The sequence below is a fragment of the Cydia fagiglandana genome, chromosome 13, assembly GCF_963556715.1.
Source record: "Cydia fagiglandana chromosome 13, ilCydFagi1.1, whole genome shotgun sequence".
Lineage (NCBI taxonomy): Eukaryota > Metazoa > Arthropoda > Insecta > Lepidoptera > Tortricidae > Cydia > Cydia fagiglandana.
Window position 1 is genome coordinate 424,862 of NC_085944.1, and position 17,867 is coordinate 442,728.

Consider the following 17,867-nt stretch of genomic DNA (forward strand, 5'->3'; position numbering starts at 1 on the left):
ATAATTTGGCTAAGTTTCCTTGCGATATACCGACATTTTGGTTGTAGGTGTACACGATCTTTTTTCGGATGTCCAGTTGGCTAGACGACATTTTATAAATGTTACGAATTTATAAACTCCAAATAGCCCTAAACGATAGTTTATTCTTCCCGCTATTTAACAATCAAAGTGACAGATGTCAGTTGTCTTTTATTTTATATATTTTTTTTATTAAATGCTGACCACTTTTTATCGGGGACAGACCTTACATGTAAAATGGGTGACAAAAAGTCCATAAAAATTGAGGATGTGTTATCAGAGCAGCAGCTACAAGAGATTGCGAGTCGGTGTGTGGGTGGTCAGGTGGTAGGCAGGGTGCTGCAGCCGGCCAGTGAGGGGTTGGGAGGCTTTCTTGGCGACCACTTTCGACTGAGCCTGGAGGTGCAGGTGAGTACAATGACTTATGACCTGGAGTGGTCGGGTGGTAGGCAGGGGCAGGGAGGCATTCATCTGACCATTTACGTCTAAGCTTGGAGGTGCAGGTGGGTTACATTTATGTCCTGCAGGTTTGTTGTATCTTTTCTGATTTCAAATGTTGAGAATTTTGGTACCTACAACTTATAAAATCTGTGCCTACAGCCACAGTAGTTGCAGATTGGACACCAATAGGTTAACTTGAGAAACGGTAGAAACAACTTTGTTTATGACTCAGGTGGATGGCCAGCGCCGTACGCTGCCGCTCTTCGTGAAATGCGCGCCGCTTCATAACGAGGGCAAGTTGGCGTTTGTACGGGAGAACGCCTTCTTCGAGCGGGAGATGACGGTGTTCAAGCTGATGGAAGATATGGAGACTGGTGAGTGTTATTCCGAATTTAATGTTTATACTAGAGAAAAAATTCACCGCTTTACCGGAAATTGTGACCTTTTAGAACCGGTCTGATCGCTGCTTCCAACTCAGCCACGGGAACCTTCCAGAAGTGTGCGAATCTTTTCATTCCTTTCCTTATGCTTACACGGCTTAGGGAGGGATTAGAGGAGGGAACTTTAGAATAGGTACCTACTTAACACACAGCAAACCTTGGTATGTGATTTAACATTTGTTGACAACACAAATGTAATACCTTCCTTACATTACGAGTATTGTAATGGTTGTTTACTCAATCGTGGGATAGATGGCGTTATGGGTCTCGGAGATCGCTTATTCTTGTCGATATTTTACGTCAAGTTAACATTTTTACAAAATGAGGGTGGCGAGAAAAAATATCCGATCCGGCGAGTGAATGTCACTGTGTCCGCGGATAAAATTATATCGAAATAATTCAGTTTTTGGTGCAATTTGGTTGTAAACTTATTAAAATCGTGTACATTCCTTATTGAAATAAGTGCATAAACGTTATCCAGACAGGGGCCTTTGAGGAACGCCCCTTATGCATATGGTGGTAACCATATTGCGTGACAAATCATATTTTGATCAAAAAAGGCTGTTACTACGGACCTTGGACGAACTTGTAAATACGGACAATCATAAGATTCGTAACTAACCGCAACGGGCTCGTGGTCCAGTGGCTCTGCATTCTTGTCAGCTCGTGATCGTCACCAAAACTCCCCAGTTCGATTCTCACCGCGCGAGTTCTTTTTGTTTTTATTTTATTTTTGTTTCTTTTGTTGTTTTCATTTCTTTTACTTGTTCTGTTTAAATACAACTAACTTCACCGCTTATTCTGCCTTTGCCAACGTATAATTATCACATAATTATAGTTATGTTATTGTAAAATTATGAAATAAGTATTTGCAATATAAGCTCAAATTTCATTTATCTCTTTACTCAAGAACCTGACTCATAACATTGGCGCCCATAGGGTACGGTAAATAGAGATTTGAGCTTGTACTCGTACTGTTTAGCCGTGTTTGTTTTAGTAAATAAGCTTTACCACATAAGACTGTGTTATTGAACATTTGTATTTTGTTGAGTTTTTGATTGGTTTGATCAGTAAAAATGGAGGTTATCTTTTGAAGGACGAGTTGATGTTTGAACTCGCGTGTAGAGGGATATGTGACATACAGACCGTAGAGCCTATGCGGAAGATACTTAGGGAAATATTCAACCGAGAATCAAGGGGCGAGTCCTCAATCGCGCTTAAGGTTCCCCAGTTTTGCGTCGACAATCCCTTGTCAGAAATAACGATTTGCGAGTGTAAATACAAAGCACTATCGGCGGCGCTCAGCGAAATTTCGGGTAGTTCGGATCGGTCAAATTTTCGCCGTATTTTCACTCGCCTCTCTCATTTGTTAGGTCGCGTTAAGATGATCATTCCCACGGAACAAGAGCATACAGAAAGACATTTAGCTATTTTGAAGGATATTCAGGACGCTTTTAATACGTTGGAAACGTTGGAGAATGTGGATGATCAGGGAGATGGGAAAATATCGGATAAGGACAAGGAGATCCTGCAAAGGTCGTTAGGGGCGGAGGCTATGAAGATTATTGAGAAATTGGAAAAGGAAAGTGTACCGAGCCAGGGTGGATCAGCGGCAGGGTCTGGCTCGGGCTTGCCGGCTATGTTAGAGTCCGGCGATAGGCAGAATGATATAAGGACCGTTCAGTATCCGCCGTTCAGGAGCTGTGAGGTGCGGCATGCACAACTGCAGCGGACGTCAACTCTCGATATAGAAACTACCAAGAGGAAACTGATACCTCTCAAAAATTGGGGTGTAAAGTTTGATGGCAAGGGCACGTTGAGTGTTAACGCGTTTTTAGAACGTGTTGAGGAGTTGAAGGACGCACGTAACGCTACAGACAGTGATTTTTTTTATTTTTTTTTTTTTTTTATTATTATTATGCATGGGTTTACTCATGGCCACAGACTAGCCGAGGCGTAGACGTGGCCTACGATGGAGCGAGCTCGCCCAGAAGGTGCCTGTTCACTCTTGATTTGAAGGTTGCCGGGTTATAAGAGCACGGAAATATAGACGCCGGCAAGGAATTCCATTCCTTGGCAGTGCGCACAAGGAAAGTAGAAGCAAAGCGCTTAGTGCGAATTGGCGGAATATCTACCAAGTAAGGATGGAAACCGGCCGTGCGTCTAAAAGTCCGATGGTAGAATGGGGACGGTGGAATGAGCTCGTGTAGCTCTTGGGCACACTCCCCGAAGTGCAACCTGTAGAATACCGACAGGCTGGCGACTTTCCGCCGATGGGCCAAAGTCTGAAGCTTCGCCGTTAGCTTCTTGTCGCCAATCATCCTCCTGGCTCTGCGCTCCACTGAGTCCAAAGCGGCGAGTTGGTATTTAGCTGAGCCATCCCACAGGTGGCTGCAATACTCCATACACGACCGGACTTGAGCTTTGTAAAGTGTTAGAAGCTGTCCAGGTGTGAAGTATCGCTTCACCTTATTTAGGACGCCCAGCTTTCTGGCCGCAGTTTGTGCTTTAGACTCAATGAAGCTGCCGAAGCCGAGGACTGAACTCAGCTCCATGCCGAGGAGTTCCAGGCTGTCGGTAATAGGTACAGATGCACCCCGGAAAGAAGGAGTCAGGTCGAATGGACTCCGTTTAGCGGAAAATAGACACGCCTGCGTTTTGGAGGCATTGAACGTGACCAGATTGTCATCACCCCACTGGGAAACGAGACTAAGGGTCAAGTTCATTCGCTCAACCATGGCCTCTCTCTGTGAACGTATATCCTCCCTGCTGTCCCTTGCACTAGCCAAATATCTCTCAACAACCGTACTGTCATCTGCATAACCTACAATGCTGGGTTGCAGCATGTCGTTAATGTGGAGCAGGAAAAGGGTTGCGGAGAGAACAGACCCCTGAGGAACACCGGCGTCAATGGCCGTGAGGTCCGAAGAGCAGCCATCAATAACTACTCTGATCGACCGTTCACTCAAGAAATCAGATAGCCAGCTACAAAAATCAGCTAAGGAGACTTGCGTGCCAAACCCTGTCAAAGGCCTTCGAGATGTCCAGTGAAACAGCAAGCGCTTCACCGTTCCTCTCGATGGCCTCGCCGCAGCAGTGCGTGACATACGCTAAAAGATCCCCAGTAGACCGACCTCGGCGAAAGCCATATTGACGGTCACTGAGCAGATCATTTGCTTCGAGGTATGCCAGCAGTTTGCCGTTAAGTACCCTTTCCATGACTTTACAGAGCATGGAGGTAATGGCGATTGGTCGGTAATTGCAGGGATCAGCACGACTACCCTTCTTGGGTACTGGCTGCACGTTTGCAAGCTTCCAGGATTTCGGCACCGTTCTTGTTTGGAGAGAGAGGCGGTACAGGCGTGTCAGTACAGGAGACAACTCAGGCGCACACTGCTTTAGTACACGTGCAGGGCCCAGTTTTATAAAGTTACAAGTTACAAGTTTACAGGCGTTTACTGGCAACACTTGCTCCGTTTTTTACAATTTGCGTTTTATAAAAGTACTATGTTACAATTTTACAGGTTACAGGTACAAGTGCCTGTAGCTCAACCATAGACGAAAATACGGGAGTTTTATAGTTTTAAACTCATAATCGAACAGGCGTTTTATAAAAAAATTGTAAATTACAAGTGTAGATTGGTACACTTGTAACAAAAACTTACATACGTCTTGAGTCCTGTAACAGCACAACAGCAGTTACTTGTAGACTCGTTTTCTGAGAGATTTGAAACTTTACTCTTTATTGTTAAGCACCAACGCCAACGATTGTGCCAGGGCATGCATACTTTTCCATGCACTGACCTTATCAGTTTTTGTTAATGTATCTGAAATATATAGTAAATAGGAAATAAAGTGACAATATGTTTGATATTGATTTTATTGACGATTCGTTTTATTTTATCTACTAGGAAATGGAAAGGGATTATTGCCGATATTTGTCGTTGATTTATTAGCATTCGTCTCTTTATATAAGTATAGTGCATTCACATTATGGTAAAGTGTACTATTCATAATTTTTGATACACGCCGTATTTATCTTTGAGCCGCTACTGAAACGATACATTTTAATGTAAGAATGTGAAAGAGTACTTATTTACATGTTATTTACTTATTACGTAAATATTTCATTAAATCTAACTTAATCTGAATCTGAAAACGGCCCAAAAAGTATATCCTTGGCATGGAACGCCGCTCTCAACCACTCGATTTTTCCTTCATTTCTGGCCATTTTTCCAGTAATTAATATTTTACAGCAAACAAAAACACATAATTTAGTAGAGAACCGAGTATTTATGACACACGTTTTTTTTAAAATAGTGATGTCCTTCACACCTGTAGATTTCACATGTAATCGAGATTGACCGTGGTTCTTTACAACTGTAATTATTTATGTGTATTTATAAAACACCTGTAGCCGTTCACAGTGCATTACAGGTGCCTGTACCCTGTACTCTTGTAACCTGTAACTTGTAACTTTATAAAACTGGGCCCTGGTATACCGTCTGGTCCATTGGCCTTATTCACGTCAAGATTCAGCAGAGCTCGGCGTACCTCTTTTTGATGTATAGCAATTCTCTGCATAGAGGAACTGCAATGAGATAGCGTAGGTGGAAGTTTTGAGCCTGCATCTAGACGTGAATTGCTCGCAAACAGAAAAGCAAACAAGTTAGCTTTCTCTGTAGCGGAGTGGGCCAGTGTCCCATCAGGTTTCTGCAGAGGTGGCAATGTGGGTCGGCAGAAGTTGGATTCGACCGCTTTCGACAGGGACCAGAACCGCTTGCTACCAGGAGGGTAGGAGGCGAGTTTGGCCCCTATTCGACTGACGTGGTCGAATCGAGCCTTTCGAAGCACCCGTTTGCAGGACTTGGCAGCTGAGTTAAAGGCTTTTTTCTTCGCGCGAACCCTCTGTGCTCCAGCTTTGGTATCGCGGGCTAGTACCCAAGCCTGGTATGCAGACTGCTTAAGAGCCTCGGCTCGAGCACAGTCCGAACTGTACCATGCTCGGGTCTTGTGATCGAGCGATAGGTCGGAGAACGGAATGAAATATTCCATTCCCTGCCGAATCACATCCGCAACAGCCTCAGCAGAACACGAGGGGTCACTTGTTGTTTCGCTATGCAATTGATTTATTTGAAGATGACGCCCTAATTTGGTTTCGAGCTAATAGGGACCAGGTGTCGAATTGGGATGAGCTGGTGGAACTATTGTTAAGTTCTTTTCAGAGGCCATATTATGAGGAGGAGCTTTTGGACGAAATCAGGCAGCGCACGCAGAGCAAGCATGAAAATATTTTGATTTACATATCTGTGATGCAAAATATGTTTAATCGCCTGCCTACCAAATTATCTGATCGTCAAAAGTTGTCGATTTTACTTAAAAATATTCAACCAGAGTTTCAACGTGCAGTTTGCAGAGATCGTTTTGCCACAGTTTCCGAGCTATCAGAAGTCTTAAGGATTGTTGAACATACTAGGGTGAATTGTGAAAATTTTCAAGAGCCCAGTCAAAGCCGAGGTTTGGTGGAACCCGATTTGGCGTTTCGTGGAAGGGAAATAAATGCGATTGCACGCAACGCGATGCAGGCCGGTCGTACCACAGGAACTATGAAATGCTGGAACTGTCGGAATACGGGACATGGGTTTAGGGAATGTCCAGCCGAGAAACAACGGTTGTTTTGTTACAAATGCGGTAAATTCGGATCTACGGTAAAGAAATGTCCTTGTTCGGGAAACGCCAATTCGGAAGACAAACCTGCCGTGGGGCTTCCGAAATAGATCGCGCTGGTAGTGAATGGCAGGATTGGCTCAAGCGTATCAATTCGTTTTTTGTATCGGGAGAAATTAACGTCATTGATACAAAGCCTCATGACAATCGTTATTATGGTTTCTTCAAGGTCTTGGGAAAGTCATTTTCGGGACTCTTAGATTGTGGTGCGCAATCTTCATTTGTTAGACCGGAATTTTATAATAATAAATTGTCCACTCTTGGAGCGCAGGCGCAATCTATTTCGCAGAAAAACTTCTCCACGGCAGATGGGACACCTCATGCCGTTGACTTTGTTACTTACTTGCCAGTCGAATTTTTAGGAAAGTACAGAGTAGTTAAATTTCATATCATGGATCAGCTGAGTCATGAAGTAATTTTAGGCATGAACTTCTTTAAGCAGTTTGGGTTGCGTATCACTGAAACTGGCGATCCTCCGAACATTCCGGACATATTAAGCCGTGAAGATTTTGAAGAGGTATGCGAGGTTGAGACAGTTCGGCCAGTCATTTCTCGGGATGAGCTGACGGCAGAACAGAGAACGTCCTTAGAATCAGTCATGCAAGAAATGCGTGAGCAGCTTGGTACGGGCATCGGCAGGACAAATTTAATTAGACACCATATTGACACGGAAAGTAGCTTGCCTGTATGCCAACGCCAGTACCCCTTTGCTCCTCCCATTATGAAGGAATTAGAAGACGAAATAGATGATATGTTAGCTAATGACATCATTGAACCCTCTAATAGTTCTTGGCGTTCTCCAGTACTCCTAGTGAAAAAAGCTTCGGGTCAGATCCGCTTGTGTCTAGACAGCAGACAGCTGAATAAAGTTACCAAGAAGGATTCGTATCCTATACCTAGGGTTTCCGTTATTCTAGATAGTTTAAGAAATGCACGCTACTTGTCTACTATTGATCTTCGTTCTGCGTTCTGGCAGATCCCTTTAGATGATATAAGTAAAGAAAAAACTGCGTTTGGTTTACCTGGTAAAGGCCTGTTCCAGTTTAAGGTAATGCCGTTCGGCTTATGCAATGCATCACAAACTCAGCAGCGTCTCATGGACAGGTTGTTTCCACCAGAACACGAAGGAAAAATATTCACTTACCTGGATGATATTGTGATCAGTAGTAGCACTTTTGAGGAGCATTTGGCGTCGCTTAGATGAGTTATTAATCAGTTGAAGATGGCCGGGTTAACTGTGAACACGGAAAAGTGCGAATTTGCCCGACCCTCCTTGAAGAATCTTGGTTATCTCGTGGACAAGGAGGGATTACGAACTGATCCAGGGAAAGTAGATGCCATACTGAATTATCCACGACCGACAACATTTACAGAACTGAAACGATTCATAGGCATGGCAAGTTGGTATAGGCGTTTTGTTGAAAAGTTTGCAATGGTGGCCGCGCCATTACATGAGCTTACTAAAGGGGGAAAGAAAGGCAAACACATTACTTGGAGTGATGAGGCAGAGGTAGCCTTCACCAGGTTAAAGACCGCGTTAACATCCACTCCAGTTTTAAGCGTTCCAGACTTCAGTCGCGAATTTTCTGTACAATGTGACGCTTCAAGTATGGGCACGGGAGCGGTTTTGTTTCAAATCGTTGGCGGAGTGGAACGGCCTATCGCCTATACTAGTCGCAAACTTACGGATCGTGAGAGTAAATACTCAGCATCGGAGAGAGAATTACTAAGTGTTCTTCATGCTGTAGAACAGTTTAGGCCATATATAGAGGGCAGTCATTTTAAGGTGATTTCAGATCACAGTGCGCTGCAGTGGCTCCATAAAAACAAAGATCCTCACGGAAGGTTGGCAAGATGGGACATGCGTCTGCAACAGTTCGATTATGAAGTCGTTTTCCGAAAGGGAAAGCAAAACATCGTGCCAGACGCATTGTCGAGGGCATTGGATACAGAGGATTTAGCCATGTTAGAAATTAGGCCAGAGAATAAAGATGGTTGGTATATGTCACAGGAGGAGAAGGTCCTCAGCGGACAACATTCAGAGGATTGGCAGCTTAGCCAGGATCGTCTATGGAAATATTTGAAGTTAAAACAGTTCCCCGACGAGAAGTTCAGTTGGAAGTTGGTAGTTCCCGAAGCGCTCCGCAATCAAGTTTTAAAAGAGTGTCATGATGATCCATTATCTGGACATTTTGGGGCCAAGAAAACGATTAATAGAGTCATCAGGCAGCAATATTACTGGCCCTCCCTTATTGGGGATGTGAAAAATTATGTCAGAAAATGTGAGGTCTGCGCCAGTCATAAATCTTCACAGTTGTCACCATGTGGCATGATGGGACGCCAAAGGGAGGTAACGGGTCCATTTCAAATTGTTTCCATGGACTTGATGGGTCCGTTTCCACGCTCTAAACAAGGAAACACAATGTTATTAGTGGTATCATGCTGGTTTAGCAAGTTTTCTTTGTTATTTCCTTTACGCAATGGTAAAGCATCCAATATCGTAAAAATCTTGGAGGAACAGGTAATATTACTCTACGGTCCACCAGATGTCATTATATGTGACAATGGTAAACAATTTGTTTCAAACCAGTTCAAAGAAATGTCCGAAAACTACAACATAGACTTATGGTACACACCCTATTACCACCCACAGGCAAATCCTACTGAAAGGGTTAACAAGGTCATTGGGACGGCTATAGCCTGTTATGTAAAGGATAATCATAAATAATGGGATAGGTACATCCACCATATAGGACATGCCATGAGAACTGCAGTTCACGAGATTACGGGAAGAACGCCTTCGTACTTATTCTTTGGCCGGGAAACCTCGGTGCAGCGGGATAAATGTAGACATTTCCAAGAGAAGGCTCCTTTGCAATGCAACAGACAGGGTTATGAGGCATATATTAAAGCAAGGGACGAGATCTACAGAGATGTTCGAGAACGACTCAGGAGAGCCTATGAAGTGAATTCCAGTCACTATAACAAACGGCGTCGTACCTGTGAATACACAGAAGGTGACATGGTGTGGTATCGCAAGAAGCTTCTCTCTAACGCTGCAAAAGACATAATGGCAAAACTGTCGCCGAAATTTGATAAAGCCATAATAGCTCAGAGGTTATCAACGGACGTTTACAGATTGGTAAGCTTACGAGGCAAGGACTTGGGAAAATGGCACTCATCTGACCTTAAGCGTATGGCATGAATCCGGGTCGGATTCTCCCGAGGAGGGAGGATATTGTAATGGTTGTTTACTCAATCGTGGGATAGATGGCGTTATGGGTCTCGGAGATCGCTTATTCTTGTCGATATTTTACGTCAAGTTAACATTTTTACAAAATGAGGGTGGCGAGAAAAAATATCCGATCCGGCGAGTGAATGTCACTGTGTCCGCGGATAAAATTATATCGAAATAATTCAGTTTTTGGTGCAATTTGGTTGTAAACTTATTAAAATCGTGTACATTCCTTATTGAAATAAGTGCATAAACGTTATCCAGACAGGGGCCTTTGAGGAACGCCCCTTATGCATATGGTGGTAACCATATTGCGTGACAAATCATATTTTGATCAAAAAAGGCTGTTACTACGGACCTTGGACGAACTTGTAAATACGGACAATCATAAGATTCGTAACTAACCGCAACGGGCTCGTGGTCCAGTGGCTCTGCATTCTTGTCAGCTCGTGATCGTCACCAAAACTCCCCAGTTCGATTCTCACCGCGCGAGTTCTTTTTGTTTTTATTTTATTTTTGTTTCTTTTGTTGTTTTCATTTATTTTACTTGTTCTGTTTAAATACAACTAACTTCACTGCTTATTCTGCCTTTGCCAACGTATAATTATCACATAATTATAGTTATGTTATTGTAAAATTATGAAATAAGTATTTGCAATATAAGCTCAAATTTCATTTATCTCTTTACTCAAGAACCTGACTCATAACAGTATATTACCTAAAACCCTCAAGATTTTTTTCATTCGTTTCCACATGAGAAAACTCTTTATTTCTATTTTCTATTAACTTGTGTTGTTAACAACTGTTAAGTATTTTAAAGTGTGATTAGGGCGAACATATGTAAAAATAAGTATTCAAAAGTGTCTCTAACGACGACGAGGTAAAGTTGGAAGACCAGAGTTTTGTCAAGCACTAAAGATGTAATTTATCTAGTTAGTTGTACGCGACTTATTTCAAACCAGCCCGAGGATATAAGTCTCACGTGTAAAAATTGCTCCATCTAACCAGATGTATTGACCTTTTACTTAGGTACATTATTTCAGGTCCAGCGCCGTGGGCTCCTAAAGCGCTATTCTACAGCGACAACGTGCTTGTGATGCCCGACCTCGCCCCTGAGGGTTATATCGTCCGAGACCATCTTCAGACCTTAGACCTATCCCACATTATGACCACTCTGGCTTCCGTGGCGCGCTTCCACGCTGGCTGTGCCAACCTCGAGACTAACCGCGGCCTCGCTCTAAAACGCCCCTACTCAATCATGGAAGACCACGGCAATATCATAGTCGAAAGCAACCTCCAAGACACACCCTGGATACACGCTGCTGCTAAACTTACCGCTAACATCAGCCGAAAATTTACGAAGTATAACTATGAAGAAGCTGGCATTTTGAAACAGTTTCTTGCGAGCTTTAATGACCCGGCAGAGAGTAAGAGCTTGAATGTGATAATACATAAGGATCTTTGGGTGAACAACATCATGTTTAAATACGAAAATGAAGTCCCGATCAATGCGATTTTATTGGATTTTCAATGCGCGCGCTACGGCCCTCCAGCTTTTGACATCGCTGTACTTCTATACCTATACGACTACATCTCGAAGCTTCCGTGAGCAACATGAAGACGCAATCCTTCGACATTACTTTAAAATCTTTTCCGAATCTCTGAACGCCGACACAAAGGCTAGACTGAACGGTGTCACCCTATTTCACAGACAGAAATTTCATAGAATGTGGTTTCTCAGAAATTCTTTTATATATTATTTGGTTCATATACTTTTAGTTCCAATATTATTGTTTCATAGACTATTTACTTGGTTGAAACATATTTCACAGAAATTCAGTTGAATGTATATTACTATCAAACTTTTTAAATTTAGAAACTTATCAAACAGTAGAGTTATGTTTCGTGTATTCTTGTTTCGTAGACACAGATTTCATAGATTGTTGTTTCATAGGAACTGTTGATATAATATTTAGTTCGAGTATTTTCTTTCAAAATATTATTATTTCAGAACTTATGCACTTCATTTAGATTTATTGAGAAGAAACTCAATGCAAAGAATTGTAATATTAGAACTGCGACCCCCGCTGAAACAAACTGTTGCCAGAAAAGTAGGTTAGGTTAGGTTAGAATTGTGACCCCCGCAGAATCAAACTGTTTCCAGAAAAGTAGGTTAGGTTAGGTTAGAACTGCGATCCCCGCAGAATCAAACTGTTGCCAGAAAAGTAGGTTAGGTTAGGTTAGAACTGCGACCCACGCAGAAACAAACTGTTGCCAGAAAAGTAGGTTAGGTTAGGTTAGAACTGCGACCCCCGCAGAAACGAACAGTTGCTAGAAAAGTAGGTTAGGTTAGGTTAGAACTGCGACCCCTGCGGAAACAAACTGTTGCCAGAAAAGTAGGTTGGGTTAGAATTGCGACCCCCGCAGAAACAAACTGTTGCCAGAAAAGTGTTAGAACTGCGACCCTCGCAGAAACAAACGGTTGCTAGAAAAGTAGGTTAGGTTAGGTTAGAACTGCGACCCCCGCAGAAACAAACTGTTGCCAGAAAAGTAGGTTAGGTTAGGTTACAAAGATCTATGATTTATTTTTTGACAAAGTAAGTATTGAGTTACTGAGCCTTCTATGAAATGTAAATATTAAGTTTAATAAAATGTGAAACAAAATTCTATGAATATGCAGGCTTGGAAACAAGTTTTATATAAATTTAATATTATAAGGAATAATAACATACGACCTGAAATTTTATGACATGAATTTCGAAACATTAATTTTCTGAACTATAAAAAATCTACAAGTACAGCTTCTACAATGTAAGTGCACTGGAAGTTGATCATTCTATGAAATGATAATATGAGAAACATTTTCTATGAAGCGCAATTCTACGAAAATGTAGTATATGAAACAACGTACAACCAGACTGAACAAGTTGGGGTACGATTTTGAAGAGCTTTTACGCTGGTTTGAAATTAGTCGCCGGTTCGGCATGGTGGTTGCACTAATATTGACCCCATATTTCCTTATGGATCCGGTGACGGCAAATGCTGCTTTTAACAATCCGTTGACGTTTGAGCGGGTGGCATTTGAGGACCGAACTCCAGAGGTGCTGGCGTATATAGAGCGCTGTCCTCAGTACGGGGACCGGATGGTGGAGGTTACTGAGGAGTTTGTCGAGAGATGTCTGCGGCACTAGTGAACTTTCCAATGAGTAATCTGAGTGGACACTCGAGCGGGTCGACCAGCGGAGCGTCTGGCGTCCATGTTTTAAACAATTGCAATCGTACGCCAGCGGCGTCAGTACACGCTGTTCAAATCCCTTGGAAGCTCGACGCCATGCTGCACTACACACTACACGCCCCGTCGATCGCGCCGCTGCACTGCACTTTTCATATTTTTAGCTTTTGTGCATAAATTGTTACAACTTTTTAAACTGCGTTTTAGCCCTATCTTCGTGATTTTTTTTCTATTGAGCGAAAGTCAAAAAATCAGGATTTGAATCGATGAAGCTTCTAGAGAAAATCCTTAAAATTGCTTATTAATTTTTTGGTGACCGTATTGAGATCTAAAAAAGCGGTGCGATTTTTCAAAAACTTAGTTCTTTGAATCTACGGCACCTTAATCAAAGAAACAACATATTAAAATGTATGCTACCTATTTCTCTATTAGAATGCGTCTAAGCTAACTTTGCACCGTTTTGAATAGAAGAATATATGTGAGGCCGTGTCTCTATTTATAATCGAAAAATTTTCATAGAAACTTCTCATAAAAGATGACATTGAACTAAGTTTTTGACGGCCTCCTAGCCTAGTCGGTAGTGATCATGCGTACGAAGCAGGAAGTCCCGGGTTCGAATCCTGGTAAGGACATTTACAAATATTTCTTCCTAAGTTATGGATGTTTTCTACGTATATAAGTATTTATGTATAATTATATACCTACCTATTATATATATCGTTGTCTAGTACCCACAACACAGGCCTTATTGAGGTTACCGTGGGACTAGGTCGATCTGTGTAAAATTGTCCTATAATATTTATTTATTTATTGCCACACTTTGACATTGCAAATGCTATGAACAGTTATCTTAGTCCGACTCTACTTAATATTATTTATTAGTCTCCGACAGATTGCGTAGCTAAAAATAACACTTGTACAAAAACCGCTCAGTTGTAAAACGTCTAAAGAACAAATAACGAGCATAGATCCGTTGTCCCTCTTCATTCATAAGACATATGAGTTCCTTGTTAAAGGTATGACCTGATTGTTATTATCGTGTGGAAACAAATTGCGGCTGGAGTCCTGAGAGCCACTCACGCGCAGGACGTCTTCCAATTGACAAGTGTTTAGGTATACATATATATAAATTTTTAACAAACGGTATCACTCCTGTGGACAATTGTTGACAATTGAAATTACAAAACTAACGAAAGACTCGGACAAATATATCAACATATAATCTTCAATAAGATGTGAGTAAATCGAATTCATTTATTAAAATTTACGTAAATTAATAGCTTATGGGCATAATCGTATGTCATGTCATTTATGCTTAAAATGTCATGATACCTACTCATGATTTTCTCAGTTACCCCATAAAAGTAAAATGTAGAAAAGTGTTTTTATTTTATAATTTTACATGTTTTATAAATGCTTATTGGTTCCAGGAAAACATTAATGCGGAAATAAAAGGACTAGCCATAGTTCAGTAAGTTATAAAGTTAAGTAAACCCCCCGCCCTGCATGGAAATATGTTTGCAGGGGTGGCCACTTAAACTCTGCAGCTTACTGGATGATACTCTCTAGCAAAATTACCTTCCTCCATGGGTTATCTAACATCTCTGAAATGTCTAGAACACCATTCTTCCGTGATGGGCTGATGGGTAAAGACATTTAATTAGGCTATATAGGTAGTAGCTAGGCATACTCCATTTGACAATAACTTTTCAAAACCAAATAAATCCACTTTTGTTATGTTATCACGCAGCAAACAGTATCTATTGCTCTGAATGCCTGTTTGTCCTCAGAATCCCTCAGACAACACTGAACTCAACACGAGACTCTTATCACAGATATAACTTACAGACGCCTGTCTATTTACCGGAACGTGTCACGCAATAACCGCATCTATTCCAACCGTTGACAGTCCAAATGCTTCAATGAAGCTACTATTTAGTTCTTCATTGATTGACAACACAAAGAAGGGTTAAGAAAACAATGATCTTCAAAACTTAGTATATAATGGTGTCTAGAATTAGCGACGACACAGTCTGAACCATTAGCAACATGGGTAAAGATCGCAGGAGCTCAGTTCGAGTAGGAGATATCTTGAACGACAGTCAACTCTGTCATATAATAAAGAAATGGGTTGGAGAAGGAAGCTGGCAGGTGGTGAGCGCGGAGCTCAGACCAGCAGCGGTGGAAGGTATAGCAGGTTTTCTCGGTGACCACTTTAGACTGACCGTGCGAGTCAAGCTGGAAGGACGGCTGGTGACTATCCCCTTGTTCGTCAAGTGTCTGCCGCTGAACAATAAGCCGAAAGCGGATTTTATTAATGAGCATCATTTTAACAAGAAGGAAATGGCGATATTCAAATTGATAGACGAAATGGATATAGAAGGTGAGTATTTACCTAAGTATTTATATCGACTTAACCCTGTCCTAGTTTAATAATATACCTAATTTAAGATCACACTAGTAATTCCACTCTCGCAATGTAGACGGTCATGTGGATTTATTTTTGAACATTTTAATAATCAAGCGATCTTACACTTAGTACAAAATTGGTAAATGATGATTTGATTGTAACTAAAGTTGAGTTTTTTATGCTGATTGCGCGATTTATATTCGGTTTCAGGTTCAAACCCGTTTGTAGCTAACGCTCTTCTCTACAACGAATCCATCCTGGTGATGCGCGACTTGACTCCCGAGGGTTACACCACCACCAACCAGCTGGAGACCTTCGACCTTCCCCACGTGCTGGTCACCCTCGCCTCTGTAGCACGCTTCCATGCCGCGTTTGCGAACCATGAGACCAATAAAGGCCTCGCTCTTCAACGCCCATACTCAATCTTAGAAGAGCATGGCACCGTCACTGTTGAGAACAACTTTAAAGACACGCTATGGATCCACGCAGGAGCCAAACTTAGCGCCAACATCATCAAAAGTTTTTCAGATAAATACAGATCCGTCCCTGATCTAGAAGCTAAATTATTGAAACAGTTTTTAGAAGCTTGTGATGAGTTAAGAGAGCACAAGGACACCTTAAACGTGGTGCTCCACAAGGATCTTTGGGTCAATAACATCATGTTCAAATACGAAAACGGCGAGCCGATAAATTCAATCTTAGTGGACTTCCAGTGTGTGCGCTACGGACCGCCCGCTTTCGACGTTAATTTCTTCATATACACCACTACCTCGCGGAGCTTCCGCGACCAACATGAGGCTACTTATCTTAAACACTACTTTGAAATATTTACAGAATGCTTAGACGTGCATACCAAGTTGCGTCTTAAAGGTTTAGGGTATGATTTTGAAGAGTTTCTCCGCTGGATAGAGTTTAGTAGAAGATTCGCAGTTCTCGGAGGGCTTATGTTGGGTCCGTACGTCCTGATGGATCCAGAGTCGGCTCGGGTGAACTTCGATGACCCGGCCACGTTCGAGAAGTACACTAATGAGGACCGTTCGGAGCCTGTGTTGGCGCATGCGCGCCGCTGTCCAGAGTACAAGCGGCGGCTGGTTGATGTAAACGAGGAATTTGTGGAGAGATACGTGCGGCCTTAGAGCCGAGTATGAAGAGTTAAAAGGTGATAATTTTATACTATTACTATATTTGTACTGTTTTAAACTGTTCTCCAATCTACGGTTAAATTATGAAACTTATTTGATAATTGAGTTATGAAACTTTAACACGAAGCGCACAATCTAGGTCATTGGTCGATTTGTACTAAGACATACCTACTAGGTAGGTATAGGTATTTGTATATTCTCAATTAGAACTTTAGAAGATGTGATGGGTAGCTAGAATGTAAATAATTTAAATTAAGTACTAATCTATCAATAATCAATATCTAAATAGCTATATACCAATGATGTTATCTATATTTTTTATATTTTAAATAGCAGCGTGTTTTAGTTGTTATTTAAAGTGGTATCTATAGTTATTAAATACACTACCTAGTAAATTTAATTATGTATTAATAGTTATAAATATTGTAGTAAGTAGTTAATCTATAGATATGTGGGTACCTAGGTATAGAGCTATTGAGCACCACTAAGTTATACGCAGTCATATTTGATGCAGTTCATTTTTCATTTTCAATAAATAGATAGATAAATAATAATTTACATGAAGAATGGCATGAGCAATAGATCAAAAAAAACCGGGCAAGTGCGAGTCGGACTCGCGCACGAAGGGTTCCGTACCATAATGCAAAAAAAAAACGAGAAAAAAGCAAAAAAAAGACGGTCACCCATCCAAGTACTGACCACTCCCGACGTTGCTTAACTTTGGTCAAAAATCACGTTTGTTGTATGGGAGCCCCATTTAAATCTTTATTTTATTCTGTTTTTAGTATTTGTTGTTATAGCGGCAACAGAAATACATCATCTGTGAAAATTTCAACTGTCTAGCTATCACGGTTCGTGAGATACAGCCTGGTGACGGACGGACGGACGGACGGACAGCGAAGTCTTAGTAATAGGGTCCCGTTTTACCCTTTGGGTACGGAACCCTAAAAAGTACAAATATTTTTCAGACGCCAGATGGCAATGGCGCTAAAACGATAAAAATTAGCCTACCATTTGTTTGTTTATAGTGTATATCTACCCCTACCTCTAACCGGTGCGTTGTGCATATGGTGTACCTACTGATCTGTGTCACAAGCCGACCTAGGGTTAGTCCATGATGTCTACGAATAATATATTGTCGTTGTAGCAAACATGTTGTTTGGTGTATGGCAGGGTTGGCAGGGGAACCTAGCTCCAGGTAATTGCGTCAGCGTCCTTACCG

The 17,867-nt window shown here is 41.7% G+C and overlaps 1 protein-coding gene and 1 pseudogene across 1 annotated transcript; both read left to right on the forward strand.

Annotated features, from left to right (window-relative positions):
• The first annotated feature begins 255 nt into the window (after window positions 1-255).
• On the forward strand, window positions 256-13,100 carry LOC134669839 (uncharacterized; annotated as a pseudogene).
• A 1,967-nt stretch (window positions 13,101-15,067) lies between these two features.
• On the forward strand, window positions 15,068-16,666 carry LOC134669933 (uncharacterized). Its single transcript, XM_063527548.1, has 2 exons — window positions 15,068-15,476; window positions 15,714-16,666. Exons 1-2 carry the CDS (start codon window positions 15,143-15,145, stop codon window positions 16,637-16,639), a joined length of 1,260 nt encoding a protein of 419 aa, XP_063383618.1. The 5' UTR covers window positions 15,068-15,142; the 3' UTR covers window positions 16,640-16,666.
• The last annotated feature ends 1,201 nt before the right edge of the window (window positions 16,667-17,867 follow it).

Excerpts from the sequence above, each read along its gene's own strand:
- LOC134669933 (XM_063527548.1), top strand. The coding sequence starts at position 15,143 with ATGGGTAAAGATCGCAGGAGCTCAGTTCGAGTAGGAGATATCTTGAAC. Across the intron at positions 15,477-15,713 it reads AGACGAAATGGATATAGAAG|GTTCAAACCCGTTTGTAGCT; the intron begins GTGAGTATTTAC and ends ATTCGGTTTCAG.